We start from the raw sequence: 23393 nt of genomic DNA, 5'->3' as shown, positions 1-23393 counted from the left end.
TGCACTAAAAAATTTCTGCAGAACTAGTAGCATCTAAGTGCAAACCAACTGGAGAGAGATACTCTTCAAATCAAAAGTGCTTATACCACCAAAACCAATAAGTTTTCAACTGTCTTCACGTACATTTAGTATCTTTAATCACCTTCTATCACCTTGTCCATGTTCAAACTTAAAATCTATTGCTAAATGGCAAGTAGATATTGTTCTGCACACACAAAAACACCTACACATTACAAATCATTAAATTAGTGTCACATGACACCATAATTCTATGCATTACAAAGTAAATAGCTTAAAATTGACAAAAACAGTCAAAATAGGCATCTGAATTTAGTTCTTAATTAAAATATACTTGAAATTTTCCTTACAAGTAAGAGCAGGAGCTTAAAATATGTGTTTCGATATTCTACTTGTGCCTACTTTAATGTACAAACTGCACTATCATCATCTTCATAAGATTAGAGGAAATTACTAGCAAAGCAAAAGTTAGCAATAAAAAGAAAGAACTTACCATGGCAGCTTTATGCATTACCTCACCCAGGTTTTATTTTGAGAAGGTGTCGGTTCACAGATATATTAGACCTGTTTCTACAGTCCAAGAATCACTACCGCCATGCGAAAGTACAAGCCAAGGAACTAAACCATCAGTACCTCACCATGAAATCCATGATATCCCCTGTTTCTACAGTACTTTTCAGTCCAGGACAGAGTGCTTTAGAGGAGAGGAAAACAATGATCTATCTACCTGAGTATAGGTCGTAATGCAGCCAAACTGACACCTGCATGAAAACAACAACTAGGCCACTGCCACAGTATCTGAAATGGCTGGAATTACCACTAAAGAAGTTTTGAATTGCCAGACAACTTCACCGACCACAGAATGAAGCATATAGAGGAGACAGGTAGTGGCCTTTACAGGATGTGACACTCCTACCAGATATAATCACAAGAATTTTGTTGCCTTACAACAACAACAAAATTAATTCCTTCAAAGGATGATTGCACTCCAAATTTTCCATTTGTAAAATAGAATTAGTAAGAAAGTAGTGCCATTCAAGTTTAAAATTCACTGTCCATATAGCTTTTCTCCCAGCAAAAAAATAGCAACAATTACTTATCTCTACAGGCACCGCAGTTTGACATTCTTTCACAGAGGACTAGTATCACAATCGAAAAAACAAAAGATCAGCTGTAGCAACCCCTCCATAATAGTTTATTTGCAACACCTTTCCCAAGTGAGAGTAAAAAAAAAAAAGCAAAAAAGTACAGAACATCTACAAGATGTACATACTGCAAACACCCATACTATTTCTAACTCATTAAAAGCACTCCAATACTGAAACTTTGTTGCAAATACTTCAAAACCTGGGGAAATTATAGTCCATGAGCCACAGGAACAGTACAGTGCTTTCCAGACTCCACAGTGCTAAGAGCCATCTAAAAAAACCCAAGGACATTAGCTCAAGAATGAGCTCTATAGGAAGAATAAACTTTCTAAGGTATTCTGAGCCACAACAGACAGTACTAAAAATGAAGGAGAACAGTATTACATAGAGGTGTTCTGAAACCTATAAAGTACAAATTTCTGAAGTGTGCACCATTAAGATATTTTCAGAAATGCCTAAAACCACAGAAATTATCAACCACTATTTCATTCCAGAAATTCCCATATTTCTGCAATAACAAATATATTTAAATAGCCTTATGTAGTTGCTGAAATCATCCAATTTCAACACTACAATCACAAATCTCTCACTCATGTTATACAATATAGTTATTCTCTACATGGCTGAGTAATCCTCTATATTTTCAAGAGGCTGCCCAAGATTAACAGCAAACACTCTCCCACCCACCAAAACAATCCCATAACTTCAGTGCAACCAACAACTTTCATTTTCACGTATTTTAAATAGCAAATTAAAAAAAAAATTAACAAACTTCAAGACCATTTTAAAGAAAACTATAAAACTGCTTTTATAAAAGTATCTTTCAAAAACTCCAAACACAAGCAGACCTGGAAATACAATAAAAGAGCATTGTGCAGATGAAGACAGTTGCAAAGCTGACATTTTATGCAAAGCAAACACCTCTTTTGTCACACCTACATGCACATTGCAAAGCCTGACAGCAGTGAACTGCACCTCTGGCACAAAACCGTGGAGTGTGTCAGCAGGGTAACATCTCCAGACTCACGAGGCCTACAAACAAATCCTCTGGGCACAGGGCACTTGTGTTCCTAAGGGCCACAATGGCAGAGGCACAGCCACACCTCTAACAGCAGCACTCCATGACTGTGCCATCATCGCTGTAAAAATGCAACCCTTGGAAGCAGTCAGAGGAAGTCTTCTGGAAAACTTCCATTGGTGATGCACATTCACCCTCAATGAAGTTGGCCTATTGACCCTTTTACCAAATCCAGTATTTTTTGCTTTTGAGAGGGAGGAAAATAAAAATACTTTATGAAAACCTTACCCTTGGAGGTTTTTTGTTCTCTATGTTTAGGCAGAAGAACATTAAAAAGTAAGTCCTTCCCAATCACATTTGATCTTTCTCACCATGATTTTGTAATCTAGATTTTTTTTTTCTCATTCACATTTTCATGTTTCAGGCAGAAAATATTCTTGAAGTATACCTGTAACTTTGCCAAGCTGGTAGGAGATAGAGCACCAGCACAATCTTCTCCACTGCCGTGGTTTAACCTCAAGCAGCAGCTCAGTCCCACACAGGCAATTGCTCAACTACCCACCGGGGGATGGGGAGTAGGGTAACATTGAGCAAACACAGAGAGATATACAGCTATAAATCTAGATAGAACAGAACTTTCTAACAGTTATTACTGAAAAATAAAAACAACTTTTTTTAAAAAACTATACAAAATAAGGAAAAGGAGGAACACTAAGTTAAGAACTCTGAAAAATACTAGGGCAAAGCTACACATAGCTCTGACAAGCATAGGATGTTAAAAATTAGCTACAATAACTACAACAGTCTTTATGTCTAAAGTTCAGACAAATACAGTTTTTTAAACATTATCATTCTGGATAAAAAAAACCAAAACAATGACAGTTGAAAGGCCACTGTAATTCCTAGGATGAAAGAGCATGAAGTGTGTATGGATGATAAATTTGCAATTTAAGTGTCAATCCAAGTATAAATGAAAAAATTTACCCACCAGAGGCACTGATGCTGCAGTTTAAAACTGGTAAGAATTTAACATTGACTCAAAAAAGACAGTATTTAGGATCATTTCAGTAGTTTGGTCTCTGTGCCCATTTAATTTGCCCTGTAACACTGCCTACCAATAATGTAGCATTTTGGAGAACAGAACTACCTGGAAGGGCACCTCCAGATACTCACTAGAGAACATGTAATTATTTACATGCTCCCTAAAGTCACTAAAGAAAGATGAGGAGAGAGAATTTAGACATTTGTAGGACTTGTACCTTAATGATTTGATTTCTCATACTGCAAACTGTAACCTATGTAAGTTACAGTGAAGTTCTTTGGGAAACAAAAGTGTTTTCACACAGCTTCAGAAATCTGACAAGTTCATTTTTCTAGCTTCATAAAGATAAAAAAGTTCAACTGGAATTTGCTGGAAAGAAATTATATAAACAAAGATGCCTGCCTGTCATTCATTATTTTTACATAATCTTGTCTCTGTCATATACAAATAAAAATGTATTTGTATTATCTTTGATTGATACAAATTACTACCATTTTAAAATAATGATACTGACAGTTTTAAGGGACTTGCTTCACAGCATCATACTTACGATCTCTTTCAGCAAGCATCACAGCTCACTGGGAGAAATATTATCAGTTTTGATTTATTGCTTATCCTTGGCTGAAGAGTCTTACAAAGTAAAATATGGGTCAAGATACCAACTTAACAGATGAAGAACCTACAAATGATCCATCTGGAGTTTGCCAGTGGTCTCTTTGACACAAGATACCACCAGATAAAAACAAATAAACTAAAAAAAAAAAAAAAACAAGGAAACAAACAAACTACAGAAATTTCACCTCCATTTAGGTAACTTTAACATCCAGCAGCATATATTTTAGTGGAAAGATTTTTCACTCTAGTATCATGGAACTCAGTTTGTGACTGAAGTACTGTAATAATATTTGGACCAGTGAACCCAAAGGATAAAGTATCAAATGAATCATCATCTCATAATGCTGACCAAAAAGTAGAAAAAAGTTCTGCACTTCCACTATTTCATTCCACCCCTCACTTCTTTGTAAATTATATTAATTTACAGTATATGTACTACATTTTTATACTTAGAATGTTCATTAAAGGTGGTAACAAATTACAGCCCAAAGAAATGTTTAAAGTGGTATAATACCTAATTTTATATCAATATCAAAACTGAAAGTTTTTTAAACAGTAGAGTAGGTACAGCCATTAATCAACCACATGTAACCTAACAAGAGTCAAAAAGTACAATTAATGCAACAATACATATTACAACTCCAGCTGTTGGTTGCTTTTAAATGTGTACACACACACACACACTGTACATGTCAAGTAAACTCAATGTTCAAATGCAGTATCTGTCTAAAAAGAAAAAAACAGAAAATAAGCAGAAAGTGGTGAAACCATACAGCTGACCTTATTGAGACATTTAAGAATTACTCTGACAGCAATCCTGGCAGCTGAAGGGAACACAGGGTCTGTGGGACCAGCACAATATTCAGAAATTATCTGCTGTGCACTGGCAATTCCCTATAGCACGGGCCGGGAGCTCCTGTCACCACTACAAAGTCAATGCCGCCACCTAAGGGTGACAACACCGCACTGTTATTTACTGACACAGAGAAAGGTACACAGAAAATAGAAGCCTGACTCCTGCATTGTGGTTCTAAGGCCTTTACAGCAGATGCATGTAGCTGATTTATGCACACGTACACAAGCTTTGCTTTTTCCCTTTCTATTAACATCAAACTCGGCATAAACATTTCACTGCAGGAACAGTATTATGGAAAATACCCAGGTCAAAACGCAACAGATCTAAACAAAAGAAGACCAAAAAAAGACTCCAAAAAATTGAACGCTGAGAAGTAAGGTTCTATCAATTAGCTTTCTAAAAGATTGACTGAATCATTTTATGTTGTTAAAAAAATTAATAAAGTGTTTCAGAAGAGCTTGTCAAAAGACAAACTTGTATAATGTTTTTACTACCAGACAGATGTCTCATATGGTTCTTACGAAAGCATGACTTCCCATACCTCATCTTAGTATCAGTATAGCTGTTCAGCACATTTTTAAAGTGTTGACCCTTACATTTATGGTACATTAGGTGGTTTTGGTGCTTATGTAAGGTGTTTAAGAAACTAAAATACAAGAGGAACTTTATCATTACTAGGGCGTACCACCAGCATGCCATCTGCACAAAGTTTTTGCTTCAGAAATCTCCAATTTAGTACTCGACAGAAGGTGAAACATCACTATCCAAAGGTATAATATACATTGTACACAGCAGAGAAATCAATCTTGGTATGCATGGAGTCCTTTACTGTGAGGGTGATGAGGTACTGCAACAGGTTGTCCAGAGATGCTGTGGACTGCCCCATCCCTGGAAGGGGACAGACTGCATGGGGCTTTGAGCCACCTGGCCTACTGGTGTAGTGGTAGTGGGGTTGAGACCAGACCTCTTTAAGGTCCCCTCCAAACCAAACCATTCCATGAGTCCGTAATCCTCCCGAATATGTATATATATATTTTTAGCAAGCAACTAGTTATTGAGAGGTGCTAGTTATTCAGCATAAACAAGTCCTACATAGAATGAGCTACATGAAGTTATAAAGCTGTGTGATTTATTGTGTTGCTTGCCTAGCATCAGTAGCTGGATTTGCTGCAGACTTAGGCCAAAAGCTATGAACTTAGACCTAGATATGCTTTCAGCCAGAATAATTAATTTGCTTAGTCATCTTCCTAGGAACTGGTACAGTGCTGTGTTTTAGCTTTAGTATGAAAAGAATATTGATAACAGTGATGTTTTGGTTGTTGCTAGGCAATGTTTGTCCTAAGACTAGTGGTTTTTTTAGCTTTCCATGCTCTGCCAGTGAGCAGGTGCCCCAGAAAAAAACAGAAAATAAGAAAGCTACAGGTGTCAGCAGAAGCTGTAACTCAACAAGACAAGCAATCAAGGGCCTGCCTGCGTGGTGGACATGGAGAAAGAATCCAGTAAAGTGCTAGAAGACAACAAGCCAAAACTCACCACTAGAACACGGCACGAGAAGAGAGTGTAAGAGGTGGGGGCATAAGTCATAAGGGTATAATTGCCTGGGGTTTTCTTTGCTCTGGGTCCCCCTTTGAAGGCACCCAACCTTAGCTGACCTGATGCTGCACCACTCTATTAAACCAGCTATTTTCATAAATCCAATGTCTGAGACTCTGCTGCAGCAAACCCAAGTAGCGCCTGAAAGAAAACCAGCAACAGGGTCCTGCTGAACATGGGGGTTTAATTGTAAAAATAGTAATTGAAGGGGGAAGTCTGGAAAAACTGCAGCCCTTTTCAAAACCTCAAATAATGAAACAAAGTAGTTCAAAAGTATTTTGGGAAAGTATGCCTGAAGAAACATGGGAAAACAATTCTTTTTCTGAAATTTCTCCAAGCAGAAGAACAGTTTTAAGCAACTGAATGTAAAAAGTGAAATAGCATATGGAATATATTGTGGGGAATGGAAAAAGGACAGGGAAATTACATTATCTGGAATATTTTTCAAAAAAAAAAAATCTTTCCTTTACTTGTTACCATTGAAACAAAGTAAGTTATTTCCATACATTTAAACATTTGACAGTGTGCCGTTTATATGCCTTAAAATAGTGACTTTCTGCCTGAAACAATTTTCCTAGGCTAAACTCAAAGCAAAATACTCTCTCCTCCCAATGTTTGTGTCACAGGGTACAATGCTGAAGTAAGCGTTTCACAGATGACAAGCACAGAGCAGGAAGGGAAATGCTTCCCAAAGTAAAAACAGAAGTGGGGAGGGGAATATCATTAAAAGACAAAAATAAATTTATCAGATTACACAACGCTGATTAGCCAGAAAATATGAAAATTCAGTTTATTTTCTCCTATGCGTCTTATAATAAGTTAATCCCAGTCAATGCTTTAAAAGCATATGTTAATTTTAATTAACATATTTAATTGTGTGACAAAACTGTAATGTTTTGTTTAGTATATCTTAAACCTTTTTTACTGAAACTATTATTCACATATCTTAAGCATTGTAGTTTCTATCAAACATAGCATCATAGTTAACTTGAATTTCAACTCTTATCTGCTCCAAACTGCAAAGGTAAGCAGAACACTTACAGAATACTCAATCTTAAAAAATTGTTAAATAGACACCTGTAAAATATTTACTTTAAAAGTGTTGTCACGTATCAAGCATACTGGCAACTGGGCCAAAACTTGGTTATCTTGAAACTGAGGAGTCAAGAGTCTAACAAAGAAATGGAAACACGGTCAAGTGAGAATATAACTGCCTTAATGAACGTTATTTGGAAAACATCAAACAAATTATTTGTCTTTAAGGATCTACTTCATGACATCATTTTATTGGAAAGGAAGAAGTGGTGCTATAACAGCTACTATAGTAGCCCATCTATTCCTAAATGAGCTTGTAAAAGAGAAAAGAGAGCTAGGGAACAAAGTATAGAGGTAGGAATGCTGTGATTCTCTTATGGTATCTAAAACTGCACCTCACTTTATCTTTAGAAGCTGTCTCTCATTATCCATATCTAGTTCACCACAAAAAAACCACAGACACTGGGTGGAATAGGGAGCAACAAATTTGTAACTACCACCAATGTTTCAGCAACCATTGCATTATAATTTTAGCCATTAATTTACCCAGTTAAAGAAAAGCAATTAAAAGGAAATAGTGTGTTAAATCAAATTAGTTAAGCGAAGAAGGTTTTTCTTCATCTCTACAGTGAGCTCCCAAATCTAGATCTACTCTATTCGTAATAAGGAAAGCAGACAGCTTGTGCCAAAGCTTCTGGAGATAGCCCTTCCCTTTGGGTGCACTGTAGTCACTGAGTTCTGCATCTCACAAAACCTTTAATACCTTTTAGGACTCCACCCTTCTATTCAAAGTTGCAATAAAAGCAGTTCAGGTTAAGTACCCCCCACTCAGGGAGAGTACTACGTGTTAGTGGGGAGCAGTTCTCTGACTTTGCAGCTGAAGCTAAGTCTCTCTATGTGCTCTCTATGTGGGTGGAAAGATAAAAAAAGCAGTTGGTGCAAAGATAACAATGAAATTAACCTGCTCATCTTTCACCAGCTTCATTCACATTAAACATTCACATGATGCAAACACAAAAGTTACAGCATACCAATCACAACCATAAAACAAGTCCAGACAGTCTGGTTTTGTCCAGACAGAGCTATAATCTGTTCTTCCATTTACACTGAAATTCTGTAAGATTATTCAATTGTATCAGACTGCTTGGGAGCAGATCAGGAGAGACAAGACAGTGGCATACTTCCTAAGTCCTGAAAAGTTATAATTTTTTTTTTAAAACTAGGTTCCCAATTTGGCCAGTATGCTTCAGAAAAGAGGCTAAGCATATAATTATTCCTTCATTCAAAGACCAGAGGAAAATAAACATGTTTTGAAGAGATACAATTCCCAAACAGTTATGCAAATAACAACAACCTTCTGTTGTTAAGTTAGCCATGTAACGTTAACTTTTTCCTCCTACATCCTTTGTCCCATTTATTAATTGCAGTTTTCGCTTATTACCATGACATAATCAGCACTTCAAAGACAGGAAATGGTCTATTTTTCTATGAAATGTCTAGCATATTCAACAATCAGAACATAAATTCTCCTTTCTCTCTTGCTGCTCAGCAGCCTGATAATGGAGTTACTTAGCAACAGATGAAGCAACTGAACTGTGTTGCCTGATCCACACACATTTCACTGCAAAGTAACACTCACAAAGGCATTACTTAGCTGATGGTTGCCTCTGCCTAGATATATTTTTGAAGTGTAAAATCCATTAGTGTGAGACAAGCCTACATGAAAACTCAACCATCATGTACTATCTGTAATGCACTACACATTTTGAAATTAACAGAAATTGCCTGTAAGAGTCACACACATGATTTTGAGCACCTCTGAGAAAGGAGTAAACAAGAAAATACAAAACACAAGACTCTTTACATTATTTACATGGATGATATGGCAGCTGCTTAAAAGGCAGGGATAGGAGTCCTCTTTCTATAGCATACTGACAATGTATGAACTTCAAATACACAGACCAAGCCCTCATATATCATCAAGTACACTTTTCTTGCCACAGAATATTTTGATTTCACAGAATGAATACTTACTCATTTTGAAAACACACACATACGTATTTCCCCAAACTACCATCTTCACCAGAAGAGCAGGATGTAATATGTGCCACACCAAATACTAAGGAGATTTTTTTAGAAGGGAGAAAAGTAACCCACAGAATTTGACAAACCATTTGCCAGCCATTACTCCCTTTTAAGATAATTCCACAACTAAACAATTAAACAATTCCTGTATTTTTCATTTAACTTGGAATGTGAAAATTTCTATTTTACAACTGCATGAGACCTTCTTAAAAGCTATCTCAGTTCATTACACAAAACTACACTGCCAGCAAGACTTGAAAGTCTCTTGCCCCTAGCAAGGGGAAAGCACAGCAGCTTCTTCAGCTTTCTCATCTAGTGGCATTGTTCAAGCGTTATTTTATTCTAAGGATTCAACACCCTGGAGTTCATAACAGCTTCACAACTTATTTCATGTGTACATATGAAGATTTATGAAGCTGAATTTTAATTTTACAGAGCTATACCAAGTGTGCCACAAGACTTTCACTTCCCCCTGAAAAATTAACGATGGGTGAGAATTTAAGTACAATTAGGTACTAAAAAAAGAAAGCACATTCATGAAAAATTAGGCAAAAATTCAGTTTTGATAAGTCACTTGACAAATTACTAGAAGGGACAAAATTTAGAGAAATTTCCTATTCATTTGACAGAAAGTATTTTTGTCTTATTTCTAATCAAAAATCAGTGATACATTTTCAACAATGAAGGCAACCAAGTAGAGTGCAAGTAAAGAGCACATTTCACTATTGCCTTAAAAAAAATTAAGATACTTCCTATGTTCCATTTCAACTAGGAACTTTGATGACATTTCAGATATTAAAACCACAAAGTCTTTAAGTGCTAATAACTGCAATAACAACTTCTTAGGTAACATTTCACACTATAAAGAGAATAATAACTTCAATGACAAGAACTCTAAGATGTATCTACAAGGAAAGCTAATACCTTGCCTACATATTTTCCAATGATCAAGCACTTACGGAGATATTTAAACACACATCATTCTTAATTACAATTAAGCAATCTTTCACATACAATTATGCAAATCTTGAAGGTTTTACTCTTCCTTTCAAAGATAAATATCTGGAATTTACTTACCTTTCTCCTTCCAGAGAAGAAAGATGCTTTTTCTTCCAGTCTTCTCAGAACATTTATTTCTCTTTCTTTTTCTTATTTAAAGTTTTTTATGTATTAAGGTAAGTATTAGAAGGACTAACTTTGACAATATTCAAGATTTTGTTCCAATACAGGAGGAGGGACACACCCTTTTTCTGCATCTGAACTGTACAGAAATCTCAGTTTAGGTCTCTATCTCCTCTTTTTCAACTTTTTACAGTTCTGATCAAAACCAATAACTGGCTGCCTTTTTCTTTCTTTGTTGATTTCAGAATGGTTTTTTTTTTTAATATAAACCAAGCTCAAGCATTAGCATTTCTTTGTCTATTTGAAGCCAAATATCAAATGATTCTTGAATACAAGGTATGCTGTTTTCTTACAATTTATTTGTTCCAGTTCAGCACTTTTGAAACAAAGGTTAAAACCGTGATGTTAGCTGACAGTTAATAATCCAACTGCAAGCAAGTTTTACTACTTTCTTGCAAGAAACAAATTTTAAAAATAATATAAAACTTAAAAAACGCCTAAGTCAGTGTTCTGCTATACCATTTACAAGCTACTGTCTTTCTACACTAGAAACCATCATTTCAGAGACCGCTTAGAATTAGGACACAAGATTGTTTTATTACTCCTCAACAACTTCCTTCTGCTAGCACAGGCACACTACTCTACTTTATCCTGATGAGAAAGTGACATATTTCAAGAAAATATGATCAGACTGTATCACTTGCAATCAAGAACCCAAGCTCCAAATACCTTTCAGCTTAGCTAAGTTCGCACTTTTTACTGCACTTGTGGAAACAAAATAAACATTCCATATGAACTAAATATTTTCCTATACAAACCATGCATCTCCCAAACAATTACTCCTGAAATGTCACTTTAAAAACAAGTTAATACATTTAGCTTAACTTGTACTTTGCATCACCCTCTGAGCCATCTTTGCAGAACTGCAATTTTCACAGCCAGAAACATTTTTAAGCAATTCACTTGCAAAAAGCAGCCATTCTAAAGAAAATTTTAAAAAGATAAAGAGCAAGAGAAAGCTTTGACAATCAAAATGCCTCAAGAAGAAAAAAATCAGGGTAAGTACTTACTAATTTGTTTTCTTGCATATATATTCTTTGCAGCTTCAGACAGCCTTTAGCTATAATGATCATTCCTTCATCCGAGATCTTGTAACATTGCCCAAAATGTATGTCTTTCAATTCCCTGCATTTTGAACCGAGCTGCAATTAATGAAATCAAAGGTAAAATAAACAACAACAGGATTTGACTAAAATGAAGAGATGGGAGAAAAGATTTTTTTTCTGCTTCTCCACCCCCATTAAAAATTATCTTTCTTTTCAGGCTTTGAAACAGTAAATGCAAATAAGAAAGATTCTAACTACATACACGACAAAATGAAGTTGCTAACTACAGTCAACCAAATGGAGCTAAGAGCAGTACATAAGAACTAAGTTATTTACTGGGTGTATATGTAGCTAACAATGCCTTTATGCTCAACAGCATATTTGATTTACCCTAACTCCTAAATACTCCTTTAACACTCTCAGAAAGTTGATGAAACCTTCCTGCACATCCAACAAATAAAGATCTTAGTCACCTTCAGCATTCATGAAGCAAAAACGTGTTACTTAAACACAGGTTTCAAATAGCAACCAAGCTCAGGAAAATTGAATCCAACAGAAGTGAGGTATAGGATATCAAACTGCAGACTTAACTACAAAAGGGATCATTTAATCCCTGGGTATTAAAAAGAAAAAGAAAGTATGTGCAGTGTCTAGAGAACAGCATTTACTGCACCAAAAAAAAGTCTCCGTACACCAACTTTTAAAACAGAAGATTTTTTGTGATTTTAATTAAATCCTGAGAAAGGGTATCTTCTTCCACTTGCTAAGCTGAAATATACTAAATTTACAGAAGAAATTTGTGGAATAAATGGTTACCTGCTTCAGGCCTTCATCAGTGAGTCTGTCTTGATTGCCCACATGCACTTTCTGAAGAAGAGGACACTGAGAGGCGACTGCAATAATAGAGGTGTCAGAAAGCTGTTTACACCTGTAGGCAGTATACCTTAGGAGCCCAGGACATTTAATTGCTAATATGCATACTCCTGTATCAGATACATTGCGACAATCAGAAATATTGATTTCAGTAATATTCTGGCTTCTTGATGCTATTTTTTCCAACAGCTCATCAGTGACCTGCAAAGAAAAAACAAATACTCACATATAACTTTTTCCATAAAGATCTTTAATGTCCCTGGGACAAAAATGGTTGTTTGTAAGATGCATTTCCATGAGCTACAGGGAGAATTAAATTATACCTTTACAAATACCACCTATGGCTGAATATTTTACTGTAATTGGTTTGGTTTTGGGGATGGGGTTGATGGTTTTGATAGAATATGGACAATTGGGGGAAAGCTAGTTCTGACAGACTACGTAGACTGTAGCTAGATAGTTTCGTGATAAAGCTCACAGAGGGAGAGGCAACAGCTAGACAAGTACAAAAAAATATGGGCAGCTGCAGGAATTTATGTTACCACAAAAAGAATGCCAAACAGCTGCCCAACTTGACAGAAGTTCTCAAGTATCAGACTGAGCTCCAGAGTTAGGAGGGTAACCACAGACCTACTCCTCTTTTCAGCCATGAATAGACTATCTGTGATGTCCAGGTATTAGAAAGATAAATTACTTGTTGGTAGAATTGACTTATTAAGGTTTAAGGCTTGATGTGCTTCAATGACCTCAGTTCCTAGGGGAGGTTAACAAAGCGTGGGGAGAGTGATATACTACTGATAGTGGACACAAAGAATGCAGACTTTACAGACCACAATGACATTTGGCAGAACTCCCTAGATAAGGAAGAAACTAACAAAACCAACTCAGCAACTGGGCTGAATCAGCTCCAACTGGGTAAAAGGCGATTCTGGCAAGGGGGGATGGCAAACACCACAGACCACCAACCCAAGAAACACACCAACACAAGAGGGAGACGGAGTATGTGGACTAATTAGCCCAAGAACTGAGGGAATCATTTAACCAACAGAAGGTAGACTACTAACAAATAACAGAACTATGTAACTTGTAGCCAATGAACATTACTGCCTTTGTTTACTGAAATATATGTGACTTCATATTGATAATAATTTCTGTCCTATGACAAACATGTTAGCTTTCATTCTATTATGTTCGGTACTGGTAGTAATGCTGTATGGAAGGGCAGTGTTTCAATGTCTTAAAACTTTTGGTTTTTTTCATTTTAATATATTAGCAGGTATGCTCGATTAAACCAAAGTGAGGACTGTTGAGGAATACACTCAGTGCAGGTAGCTTGGGGTGCAGCTGCAGTGGAGCTCAGGTTGAGCTCTGCATGGCACAGCCAGAGGCAAAAGGCCATGAACTGGTGCGAATCCTTTGCAAAACAAAGGGCACAGAGACCTGTGACACAGCCAGGTGAGGACACTTGGAAACACAGCAGGAGCCAAGGGCACCCAGATGTACCCAGGCACAGAGTGTGAGGGCACAAAAGCCCAGGAGGTTGGGGTTGCGGGTCCCTCCTCCTCCAGCTTGAGCTGTTATTCTGTTGCTGCCCAGTGATTACATTATTTTAAGGACCCAGAAGTTTGAGACTCTGCAGTGCGAAACCTGAAGTTGACCCAGTAAGGAAACTTGTCTGACTGTGTGAGTGTGGTGTGTGCAGGGCATCCATCACCTCCCTGGGGCCACAAGTGCAGGGGGGCTTTGGTCCCAAGCGGGTGGTGGGTGCTAGAGTGGCTGACAGAGCAGCATCTGGACACTCAGACAGCAAAGTTTCCTTAATACCTTTGTAAAAAACCATTCCAACCATTTTGCATCTATACCCACTGTAGTTAGCCAAAAGGACAATAATCTTAAAAGAAGACAATCATATAAAGGACAATTCGGAAATACTTATCCATCACTTGGCATAGATGAGATTTAGCTTTAACCAAAGATGGCAGGAGAGCAACACGAATCCCTTTTGGCTTTTATCTTATACAGCTGAGGAACAGTCTTTGCTGCAATCAATCTGTTTTTCACTCATAGAAAGTCAAATCTTTTTTCTTGCTCTTTCATCAGGCAGGTGTTAAGATGGAAAAGAACTGTCCTGGTTTTGCCTGGGGTAGAAGTAATTTTCTTCACAGTGACTAGTATGGGACTGTGTTTTGGATTTGTGCTGGTTTTCATATTGCTGAACAGGGATTGCATAGAGCCAAGGCTTTTTCTGCTTTTCACATGGCCATGGTGGCAAAGAGGGTGGGAGGGAACACAGGACAGGCGACCCTAATTGACCAAAGGGATATTCCAGACCATGTGGCACTGTGCTCAATGTATAAAGTGAGGAGAAGAAGGAGGAAGGCGGGAACATTTCCAGTGATGGGGTTTGTCTTTCCACATCATCGTTCTGTGTGATAGGGTCCTGCTCTGCTGGGGATGGCTGAGCAACTGCCAGCTGACAGGAAGCAGTGAATTAATTCTTTGTCTTGCTTTTTTTGTGTATGTGTGTGTAACTTTTGCTTTCCTCATTAAACTGTCTTTAAACCCATGAATTTTGTAGCTTTTACTCTTCCAGTTCTCTCCCCAACCCTACTGGTGGGGGAGTGAGGAAGCAGCTGCCTGAGCCATGACTGCTGGCTGGGGTTAAACCACAACAATGACAAATTGCAAAGAAAAAAAATCCTTCTTCAAACGCAACCCTCCAATTGTTATTTCTCTGTACCCTGTATTTTCATGAAACTCTCAAGATACTATTTATAAACCCCTGCAAGTCACTACTCAACAAGAAACCTAAGGGCGGTGGCGTTTCCAAGGAGCAAAGTTACCCTGTACAATTTAAAGCTCAGGTCCTAGGGATCTCACTAAATTAAATCCACAAATATTTCATTCTAGGATCAGCTAAAGGCCTTAAAGAAAAAAAAAGAAAATTTGTTAAAACAAACAGAGCAAGCACCATGTATGTGACTATTCTTTCAACTACAGCATCCTCAGAAATGCTCATGTTTGTCTTTGAATTAATAAGAGGTCTGATAGTTCCAGACCACCTGATGCAGAGTTGAGACAGGTAACCCACAACCCATTTCATAGAGCACTTGTGCTCACACTGTATTTCAGAAAAACTGATTTCAGAAAAAATACACTATATTTAAAGGAACCAATCTAAGGGTCCAGACATTTTCAGCTAATAGAAAAATCTGTGAAAGTACAGGTGTCACCATGTTACGTGTTTCTTTTGTTTACCCCTAGTCAAAAGTACAAGTTCTAAGAACAAATTCTTAGTCATCAAAACAATTCTTCCACAATGCTATTTTCATACCTGCTGACGACTACTGAGATCCAGTTGCTTCCAAAACTGAAAATCTAAACAAAGGTCACGCCAGTATTTACAGACTAATGACACTGAAAGGCAACGCTCATTCAGAGATAAGTTGGAAAATATCTGGAAAGAAAGAAAACAAAAAAATTGTCAGATGTAATCATATTTTAGAGACAAAAATATTTTATTACAAATGCATCTTGTAAAAGAAAAGTATTAGCATGCATTATAACACACAGATCTAGTACTTGCCTCCAGCTTGATTAGTCAGACAATAACAAAAAAACCTACATCCCACAAGAACTGACAGTATTAGTAAATCACATTAGCATAACCAACCATAGAATAGATCCTACTTAAGTACTCATTTCATAGACTAAGTTTCAAAATTGCTTCTGAGATGGCACACCTAAAGAATTACAAATGTTATTTGCAAGCCATTTAAAAAGTGCTTTCATTACCATCCTGAAATGGATGGAAAATCATTCTTTTTATTTTTTAAACTAAACTGGTAAGAAGAGTCATAAAGGTATTAAAACATCAAGTCTTGTGGGAAGGGGGCACGGAATGGTAGAGCAGATTAGCAGAGTAAATCAGTGTCACAGAAGAGAACTTAAACATAAAATTAGCCTTTTATACCCCAAGGTTTTGAGCACCATAGCAGCTGGCAAAAAAAAAAAAAGAATAAACTGTAACTTTATAGCAAGCTCATAAATTGCTATAACATCTATTACATTAATCCCTGTCTTAAAAGTACTGTTGCTTACTAATAAATATAAAAATGAGGTCTGTGAAGAGTTCACATGAAGGTACCCTGCCACCACAAATGAACTTAAATCTACATGTGATCCTAAAATGGGAAAAGGCAGTAGTGGCATTATACCTACACAGGAGTACAGACCGCAAAACATTAAAAAGTCCTCCCACTGATCTGAGGACATCAAGTACTAAATAGAAGTACTATTGCCAATCTCAGGCAATTTTCTCAAGAAAATCTGAAAATATTGGACAGTATCCATAGGAAAGCACTGAAGTCTAGAAAATATGAAAACATTCAAGGAAACTACTAGGACTGTTTAGTCAAGGAAAAGGGATGGCAAAGAGGAAAACACACATGCAAGAAAAAAGGAGTAATGAAGCATTGAACTATAATGGTAACTTAACAGAACTCTGGTCATTGGGTGGTCTTTGGAAGAGACTAGACAACGAACTGTCAAGAATAACAACCATAATTGTACCCTCTGTTCTAGGGGATGGCTTATCCCAGCAGTTTTAAATACGTATATCCCTACAAGAACCCTTGATGAAGCAGAGCTCTAAGACGAGGGGAGGAGGTCAAATTCATGACACTATAAATGCTTGCAAGATTTATCATTCCCCTCTTTTTCCAGCAATGAGAAACTTTCAATCTCTTATGCAAGACTCCTCAGTGTTGAAGGATTGTGCGTGAACTGCATTTCCCCACAGGCCTTGCTTGGCCATTACCAGAGTCAGTGTCTGCTTCTCATGAGGGAACCAGTTAAAGACAGCAGACAGAAGTGCAAACAAAACAACCAGTGCCTGCTTTCTTCCTGCAGATCTTGTCTGTACTGGCAAGACCACGCACAGAACCAGAAGGTGGCTGCAATCAGCACTCAAAAAATACCATTGCCCTCAGTCAAGCAGAAAGAAAGCGCTGAATAGTAAGTGGCAATCTGGCACCTGACATTTCTGCTGCAAAAGAGTAATTCTAAACATTAGAAAAGGTGATAGTCTGATGATGCTCAGTAATTCTAAGTTACAAGAGCAGTAGGAAATTTGAGTTCCTGCTACTGGTATGAAACAGAAAACTGAATCTTCTAACAGTTATAAAAAACTTAGAAGAGAACAAAGCAACATGATCCACATGATGTTTAGACAGACATTTGACTGACTCCAGTTAATATTAACAAAGGATATCAAGGTTGGCATTACAAAATACTTCAACTAATCTTTACTCAAGTGAGAAATAAAGTATGTTTATTTGTAGAAATACCACCTTTACTTTGAGAAACAACAGCTTGCGGTTCTGAAGAACATAGTAAACATGAAATAGTAAAGACTGTTGCTGATACAGCTGCCACTGTTAAAATGAAAGCTGCCCATAAATAACTTTTGTATTTTATTTTGTTTGTACTGTGTTGGCATGGCAAGGTTTTGAGAGTAGGGGGGCTACAAAGGCAGTTTCTTTGAGAAGCTGCTAGAACGTTCCCTCACATCTTAGAGAGCCAGTGTCAGCCGGCTCCCAAGATGGACCCATGCTGGTCAAGGCTGAGTGTCGGTGATGGCAGTCGCACCTCTGGGATAATGCAAGAAGGAAAAAAAAAAAAAATTCATCGAGCAAGTTGCAACCAGAGACGACAGAGTGAGAACATGTGATGAAGAAGGAGCAGCAGAAACAAGGTATGATGAACTGACTGTAACCCCTATTCTGGTACTCCTGAATGGCTGGGGGAAGGAGGTAGAGAATTGTGAATTAAGTTAGGCCAGGGAAGGAGGGAAGGGTTAGGAAAGATGTAGGTTTTACTTCTCATTATACTGCTCTGATTTGACTGGTAATAAAGTCAACCAATTTCCCCAAGTTCAGCCTGTTTTACCCAGGACAGTAATCACTGAGTGATCTCTCCCTGTCGTGAATCTTTCCTCATGTTTTCTCTCACCAGTCAAGAAGGGGGGTGCCAGGGCTTTGGAAGGGAACCTGGTGTCCAGCCAGGATCAACCCAGCACACTACCATCCCAACAAAAGCTGAAAGCCCTCACAAATCACAGACCTACTGCTAACCTGTTACTCCCGCATGAAACAGCTGTAGCAACCACAAAACAAAAAAGAAACAAGTTTGATTGTGTACTTGACACAAACAGTACTGCTGCATAGAAAATACTCTGAAAAACGTCCAAAAGCATTTGTAGCCATGTTTTAGTCCATGCTGTACTCAAGTCTAGAAGCGGAGACAATTAAGAAGTACAGGTGCTGCAAACTGACTTCTTACAAAACAGTGAGTGAGGCCACCAGGACGAGAAGTGATACCAAGTCTTTGCAGAAGTCCCAGCACACACAGGAGTAACCCTGTAAGCTACACAAGCGGTAGTGCTCAAAAACAAGGCCTTGCCAGTTTTATTGTCTGTAGTAGCTGTAAAAGTTCCAGCTGTAAAAGGATGCTGAATAATGCCATGTAAAACATCAGCTTCTCTTCAGAGCTCGCAATTGTTAAAACACGACGTATTGAATTACACTAAATGGAACTTAGTAGCAAGGACTATACTATTCCAGGTGGTGGCACATCACCCTTACATTAAGGGATTAGCCTCATTACTGGTTAAAATACTACACTAATGCATAAAATGCTTTGACTCACTTTGATGACTTCAGCACCCTTTAATTCAGTATTATTCTCTAGATACATACTGATACTGTGGCAGCTTAATTTTCCTGACTTAAATTTTTTAATTCCCAAGGATGTATAAACACAGCTGGAAGCTAAAACCGTTCCTACCCACAAGGCTGTTCATTTAACTCCCGCTTATGACAGAGAACTTTGAAGGCAATGGTTCTACTAGTTAGCAAATTTAATTCCTGAAAATTGTACTCAAACATGTACACTTTCATATCCACCATTCAATTTGTTCCCCCTCAACTCTGCCTAATCCCCCTTCCAAACACCAGAATATCCTTCAGCACAGTAAAGGAAAAAAAAAAGTCTAATAGCTTTTTCTAGAACCATTTTACATTTCTTTTTTCCCTCTGTTGGCAAAAGGTAGGGGAAGAGGTAGCAGAGTTCTAGAAAACTCACTCACTCACTCTCTCTAGTCTCACCCTCTTCCAGCTCAAATTCCTAATGCAGATGTCAGTTCCTCCTGCTTCACCCTTTCATGTCATTGTTAAGATCAATGTGTTTCTCTTCCCTTCAATGGATGCAAGAGAATCTCTGAGCCTTCAGGCTACATCCCATTCAAGGATACCCAATCTTCCCCACTGACAGCCTTATCATACCTTCCAGATGAATCTCTGAGCCTTCAGGCTACATCCCATTCAAGGATACCCAATCTTCCCCACTGACAGCCTTATCATACCTTACCATACAGTAAATTCTTTAACAACAAGCTCTTGCTTTGAAATAAAACTGTTCTCACACACTCACTGAAGACCAGCAATGCCTTCCTTGCCTCAGTCTTTAACAACAAGACTGGTTGCTCTCCATGTACCCAGCTCACTGAACTGGAAGACAGGGAGAGGGAGCAGAATGAAGTCCCCCCCATAATCCACAGGGGAACGGTCAGTGACCTGCTACATCACTTAAGACACACACAAGTCTACGGGACCAAACAGGATCCATGGGCCCCGAAGGAGCTGGTGGAAGTGCTCACCAAGCTGCTTTCAATTATTAACAAACAGTCCTGGCTGCTAACGGGGGCATTTCCAGTTGACTGGATGCTGCCAAATGTGATGCTCATCTACAAGAAAGGCTCGAAGGAGGATCCAGGGAACCACAATGCTGTCAGTGGTCCTGCATAAGGGTATGGAGCAGATCATTTCAAGTGTCATTACGTGGCACATACAGGACAACCAGGAGTCAGGCCCAGCCAGCAGTGGTTTGTGAAAGGCAAGTCCTGCTTGACCAACCTGGTCTCCTTCCATGACCAGGTGACCTGCTTGGTGTAATGAGTGAAAGGCTGTTAATTTTGTCTGCCTGGAATTCAGTAAAGTCTTTGACACAGTTTGCTTTGACACAGCACTCTCCTGGAGAAACTGTCTGCTCACAGCTTGCATGGGTGCACTGTTTACTGGGTAAAAAATTTCGCTGGACAGCCAGGCCCAGGGAGTGCTGGTGAATGGAGTTACACCCAGCTGGCCACCAGAAATAGTGCAGGAGCAGGACCAGGGCAGTGACCATTCCCCTGCGCCGGGCACTGGTGAAGCCACACCTCAATCCTGTGGTCAGTTTTGAGTCACTCACTACCAGAAAAATCCTGAGGTACTGGTGTGCGTCCAGAGAAGGGCACTGGAGCTGGGGCAGGGTCTGGAGCACAAGTCGGATGGGGAGCAGCTGAGGGAACTGGGGGTGTTCAGCCTGGAGAAAAGGAGGCCCAGGGGGGACCTTATCATCTCTACAACTGCCTATAACAAGGGTGTAGCCATGTGGGTGTTGGGGTCTTCTCCCAGGCAAAAAGTGACAGGACAATAAGGAATAGCTTCAAGTTGAGGCAGGGGAGGTTTAGTTCAGACATTAGGAAAAATTTCTTCACTGAAAGGGCTATCCAGCACTGGAACACGCTGCTCAAGGCAGTCGTGGAGTCACCATCCCTGAAGGTTATTTAAAAGACACATAGATGTGGCACTTAGGGGCATGGATTATTGGTGGACTTGGCAGTACCAGGTTAATGGTTGGATTTAATGATCTTAGGAGATGTTTTCCAACCTAACTGATCCTACGTCAGAAAGAAAATACAAAAATGCAATGCCCAGGACAGCAAAAGTCAACTAACAGATATAGGTAGTTTTCAGTCAAATCACATTCAATCTACTGAACTCAATTCAAACAGCCTTCTTTTATGTTGATAGATACAACCATATCAATCCCTTACAAGAGAAAGGCCACATTGATTTACTTTTAAACAACAAAGCACAGCTAATTCCACAGTACCCCACCCGAGTCAATCCACCATTCTGAATCAGGTGATGTTCAATTGATTTTAATTCAGCTAAACTAAGTCCTTGCACAGCACAATTCCAACCACCAAAAAACAGTGCCTGACCAAGTTTTGGTGTTTTTTTCAACTTTCTAGAATATTTTGTAAGACCACAGATGAGAAAGGGAGGAAGCAAATGCTGATTAATATTAGCGAAGTGTCCAACCAGAAAAATGAGAAATAAAGTTATTCTGTGCAATTCTCTCCTTTACCACCAAGTCCCTGCATAATGGGCTTCAGACATTACACTCTTAACACTTCCCCACTGTTTCTACATATGCTAGATAGTTCAACCTGCATGTTCAAAAAAGACTGCTTTAAACATCTGTGCTAAATGTTAGTATTTCAGCATTCAGCAGGAACAGAGGAGGAAAAAAACAGCAAAACAAACAAAAACCTCCACAAAACATCCTATAAATACCTTTTTTTAAAAGACTAAAGATCCGCTTTAAAATATCACAAATCCATGTACTAAGTTTATTTAGTGTGTCTTTAGATATTTGGTAATTTTGGCTTTAAATCAAGTTCCTCAAAGTCAATCAAGTGAAGAAGATAACTGCACTTCTAATCAAAGGAAATAATGAAAAGTCAACCACATCCATGCAAGTTACTATGAAAAAAAGCTTGGTAGGAGAAAACTGTGTATGTGGTTGCTATCACAGTATCCTCAACATGAAGTTTTCTAAAAAGTAACTCACATCACCCAAATCAAATGTAAAGTAAACATAAGCATAATTCTAGAAATAATTTTAACCTATCAAAAGACAACTTTAATTTTAAAAAAAATATTTTTAAAAACCATAATCAAGGAGTTAGAATTAATTTGCACAAATTAATTGCACAGAGTAAAGAAACTTCTGCCTCAGCAAAGGATGCAAGAAAATTCAGTTGACTGCTAATACCAGTCTTTAAAAAGATACTGCTAATTTTAAGAATAAGGTATACCTCTATGAACATGAACAAAATACAGGCCCCATGGCAGAAGAGACTGTAAAAGGTGAATCTATGCATCTCCTATTTCTGTCCATCATTTTCTTTTGAAAGAAGTTGTTTCATTTCTGTGACTGAAGCTCTCCTCTATCAATAAAAAACTTTTGTATTCAAGAACAGGTATCTATAAAATTGTTTTTATTTCACTGTATTAGGTAGATTCATTTGAAACCAAAAAGCTTATGGAATTAACAACAGAAGAACAATAAAATGTACACTCAAACATTTCATGGTGCCTAAGTAAGTTGAGACACTCATTTTTGGAAAACTGCTCATTCGTTTCATCAACTTTTTTAGCAACTAACTAAAATTTTGTTAACAAAAATATTTCTCAAGTACCATTTGACAAAAAGAACATGCTTAGTGCGTGACATTTTACTATGAACTGTAAAATACAGTATTTGCTAATTGCAGGCATAGAGCAGTTAAGCTACCAGGGGGGTTATGTTTATTAAAGGCTGCTTCATTCTATTCTGAAAACTCAAAAATCATATATAAGAGAGGAGGAAGGAAGGAAAGACAAGTATCTGCTTTGTTTTCAAGAGATTTCTTCACTTTGCCCACATAACTTGAAAAGAACAAGGGAAATATGAATGATTCTGAGTTTATGAAAGATGTGAGCACTGAACACACACACCTCTGAAAGGAGCCTCAGTACCCTCATGAAGGAGATTGAGTTAAAAGTGCTCTTGTGATTAAGTAAATTGTGCCAGCCAGGAAAAGCGATGGTGTGATTTCAATCACAGCCAGTATTCTCTTGGCAAGTTGCCATTCACAGCAACAGTTTACCAGTCCCCTACCTTCAGTCACCTGAATTTTTGCACTGGATTTAGTGACTGTACTTAGAGAATG

General features: G+C 38.0%; 1 protein-coding gene across 1 annotated transcript in view; it reads right to left on the bottom strand.

Moving 5' to 3' along the window:
• FBXL17 (F-box and leucine rich repeat protein 17) overlaps positions 1-23393 on the bottom strand; it is a 276603-nt gene that overhangs the window by 246212 nt on the left and 6998 nt on the right. The window contains exons 2-4 of the mRNA XM_042028053.1: positions 15846-15968; positions 12455-12712; positions 11603-11734 (exon numbers count right to left, since the gene is read on the bottom strand). Coding sequence (XP_041883987.1) covers positions 11603-11734; positions 12455-12712; positions 15846-15968 — 513 coding nt within the window. The remainder of the gene's footprint in view (positions 1-11602; positions 11735-12454; positions 12713-15845; positions 15969-23393) is intronic.

Source organism: Corvus kubaryi, unplaced genomic scaffold (assembly GCF_017639235.1).
Source record: "Corvus kubaryi isolate FWS band 111438036 unplaced genomic scaffold, C.kubaryi_AGA036_p1.0 37302, whole genome shotgun sequence".
Classification (NCBI taxonomy): Eukaryota; Metazoa; Chordata; class Aves; order Passeriformes; family Corvidae; genus Corvus; species Corvus kubaryi.
Note: the sequence above shows the minus strand (reverse complement) of the source record. Positions and strands in the feature narration are given on the sequence as shown.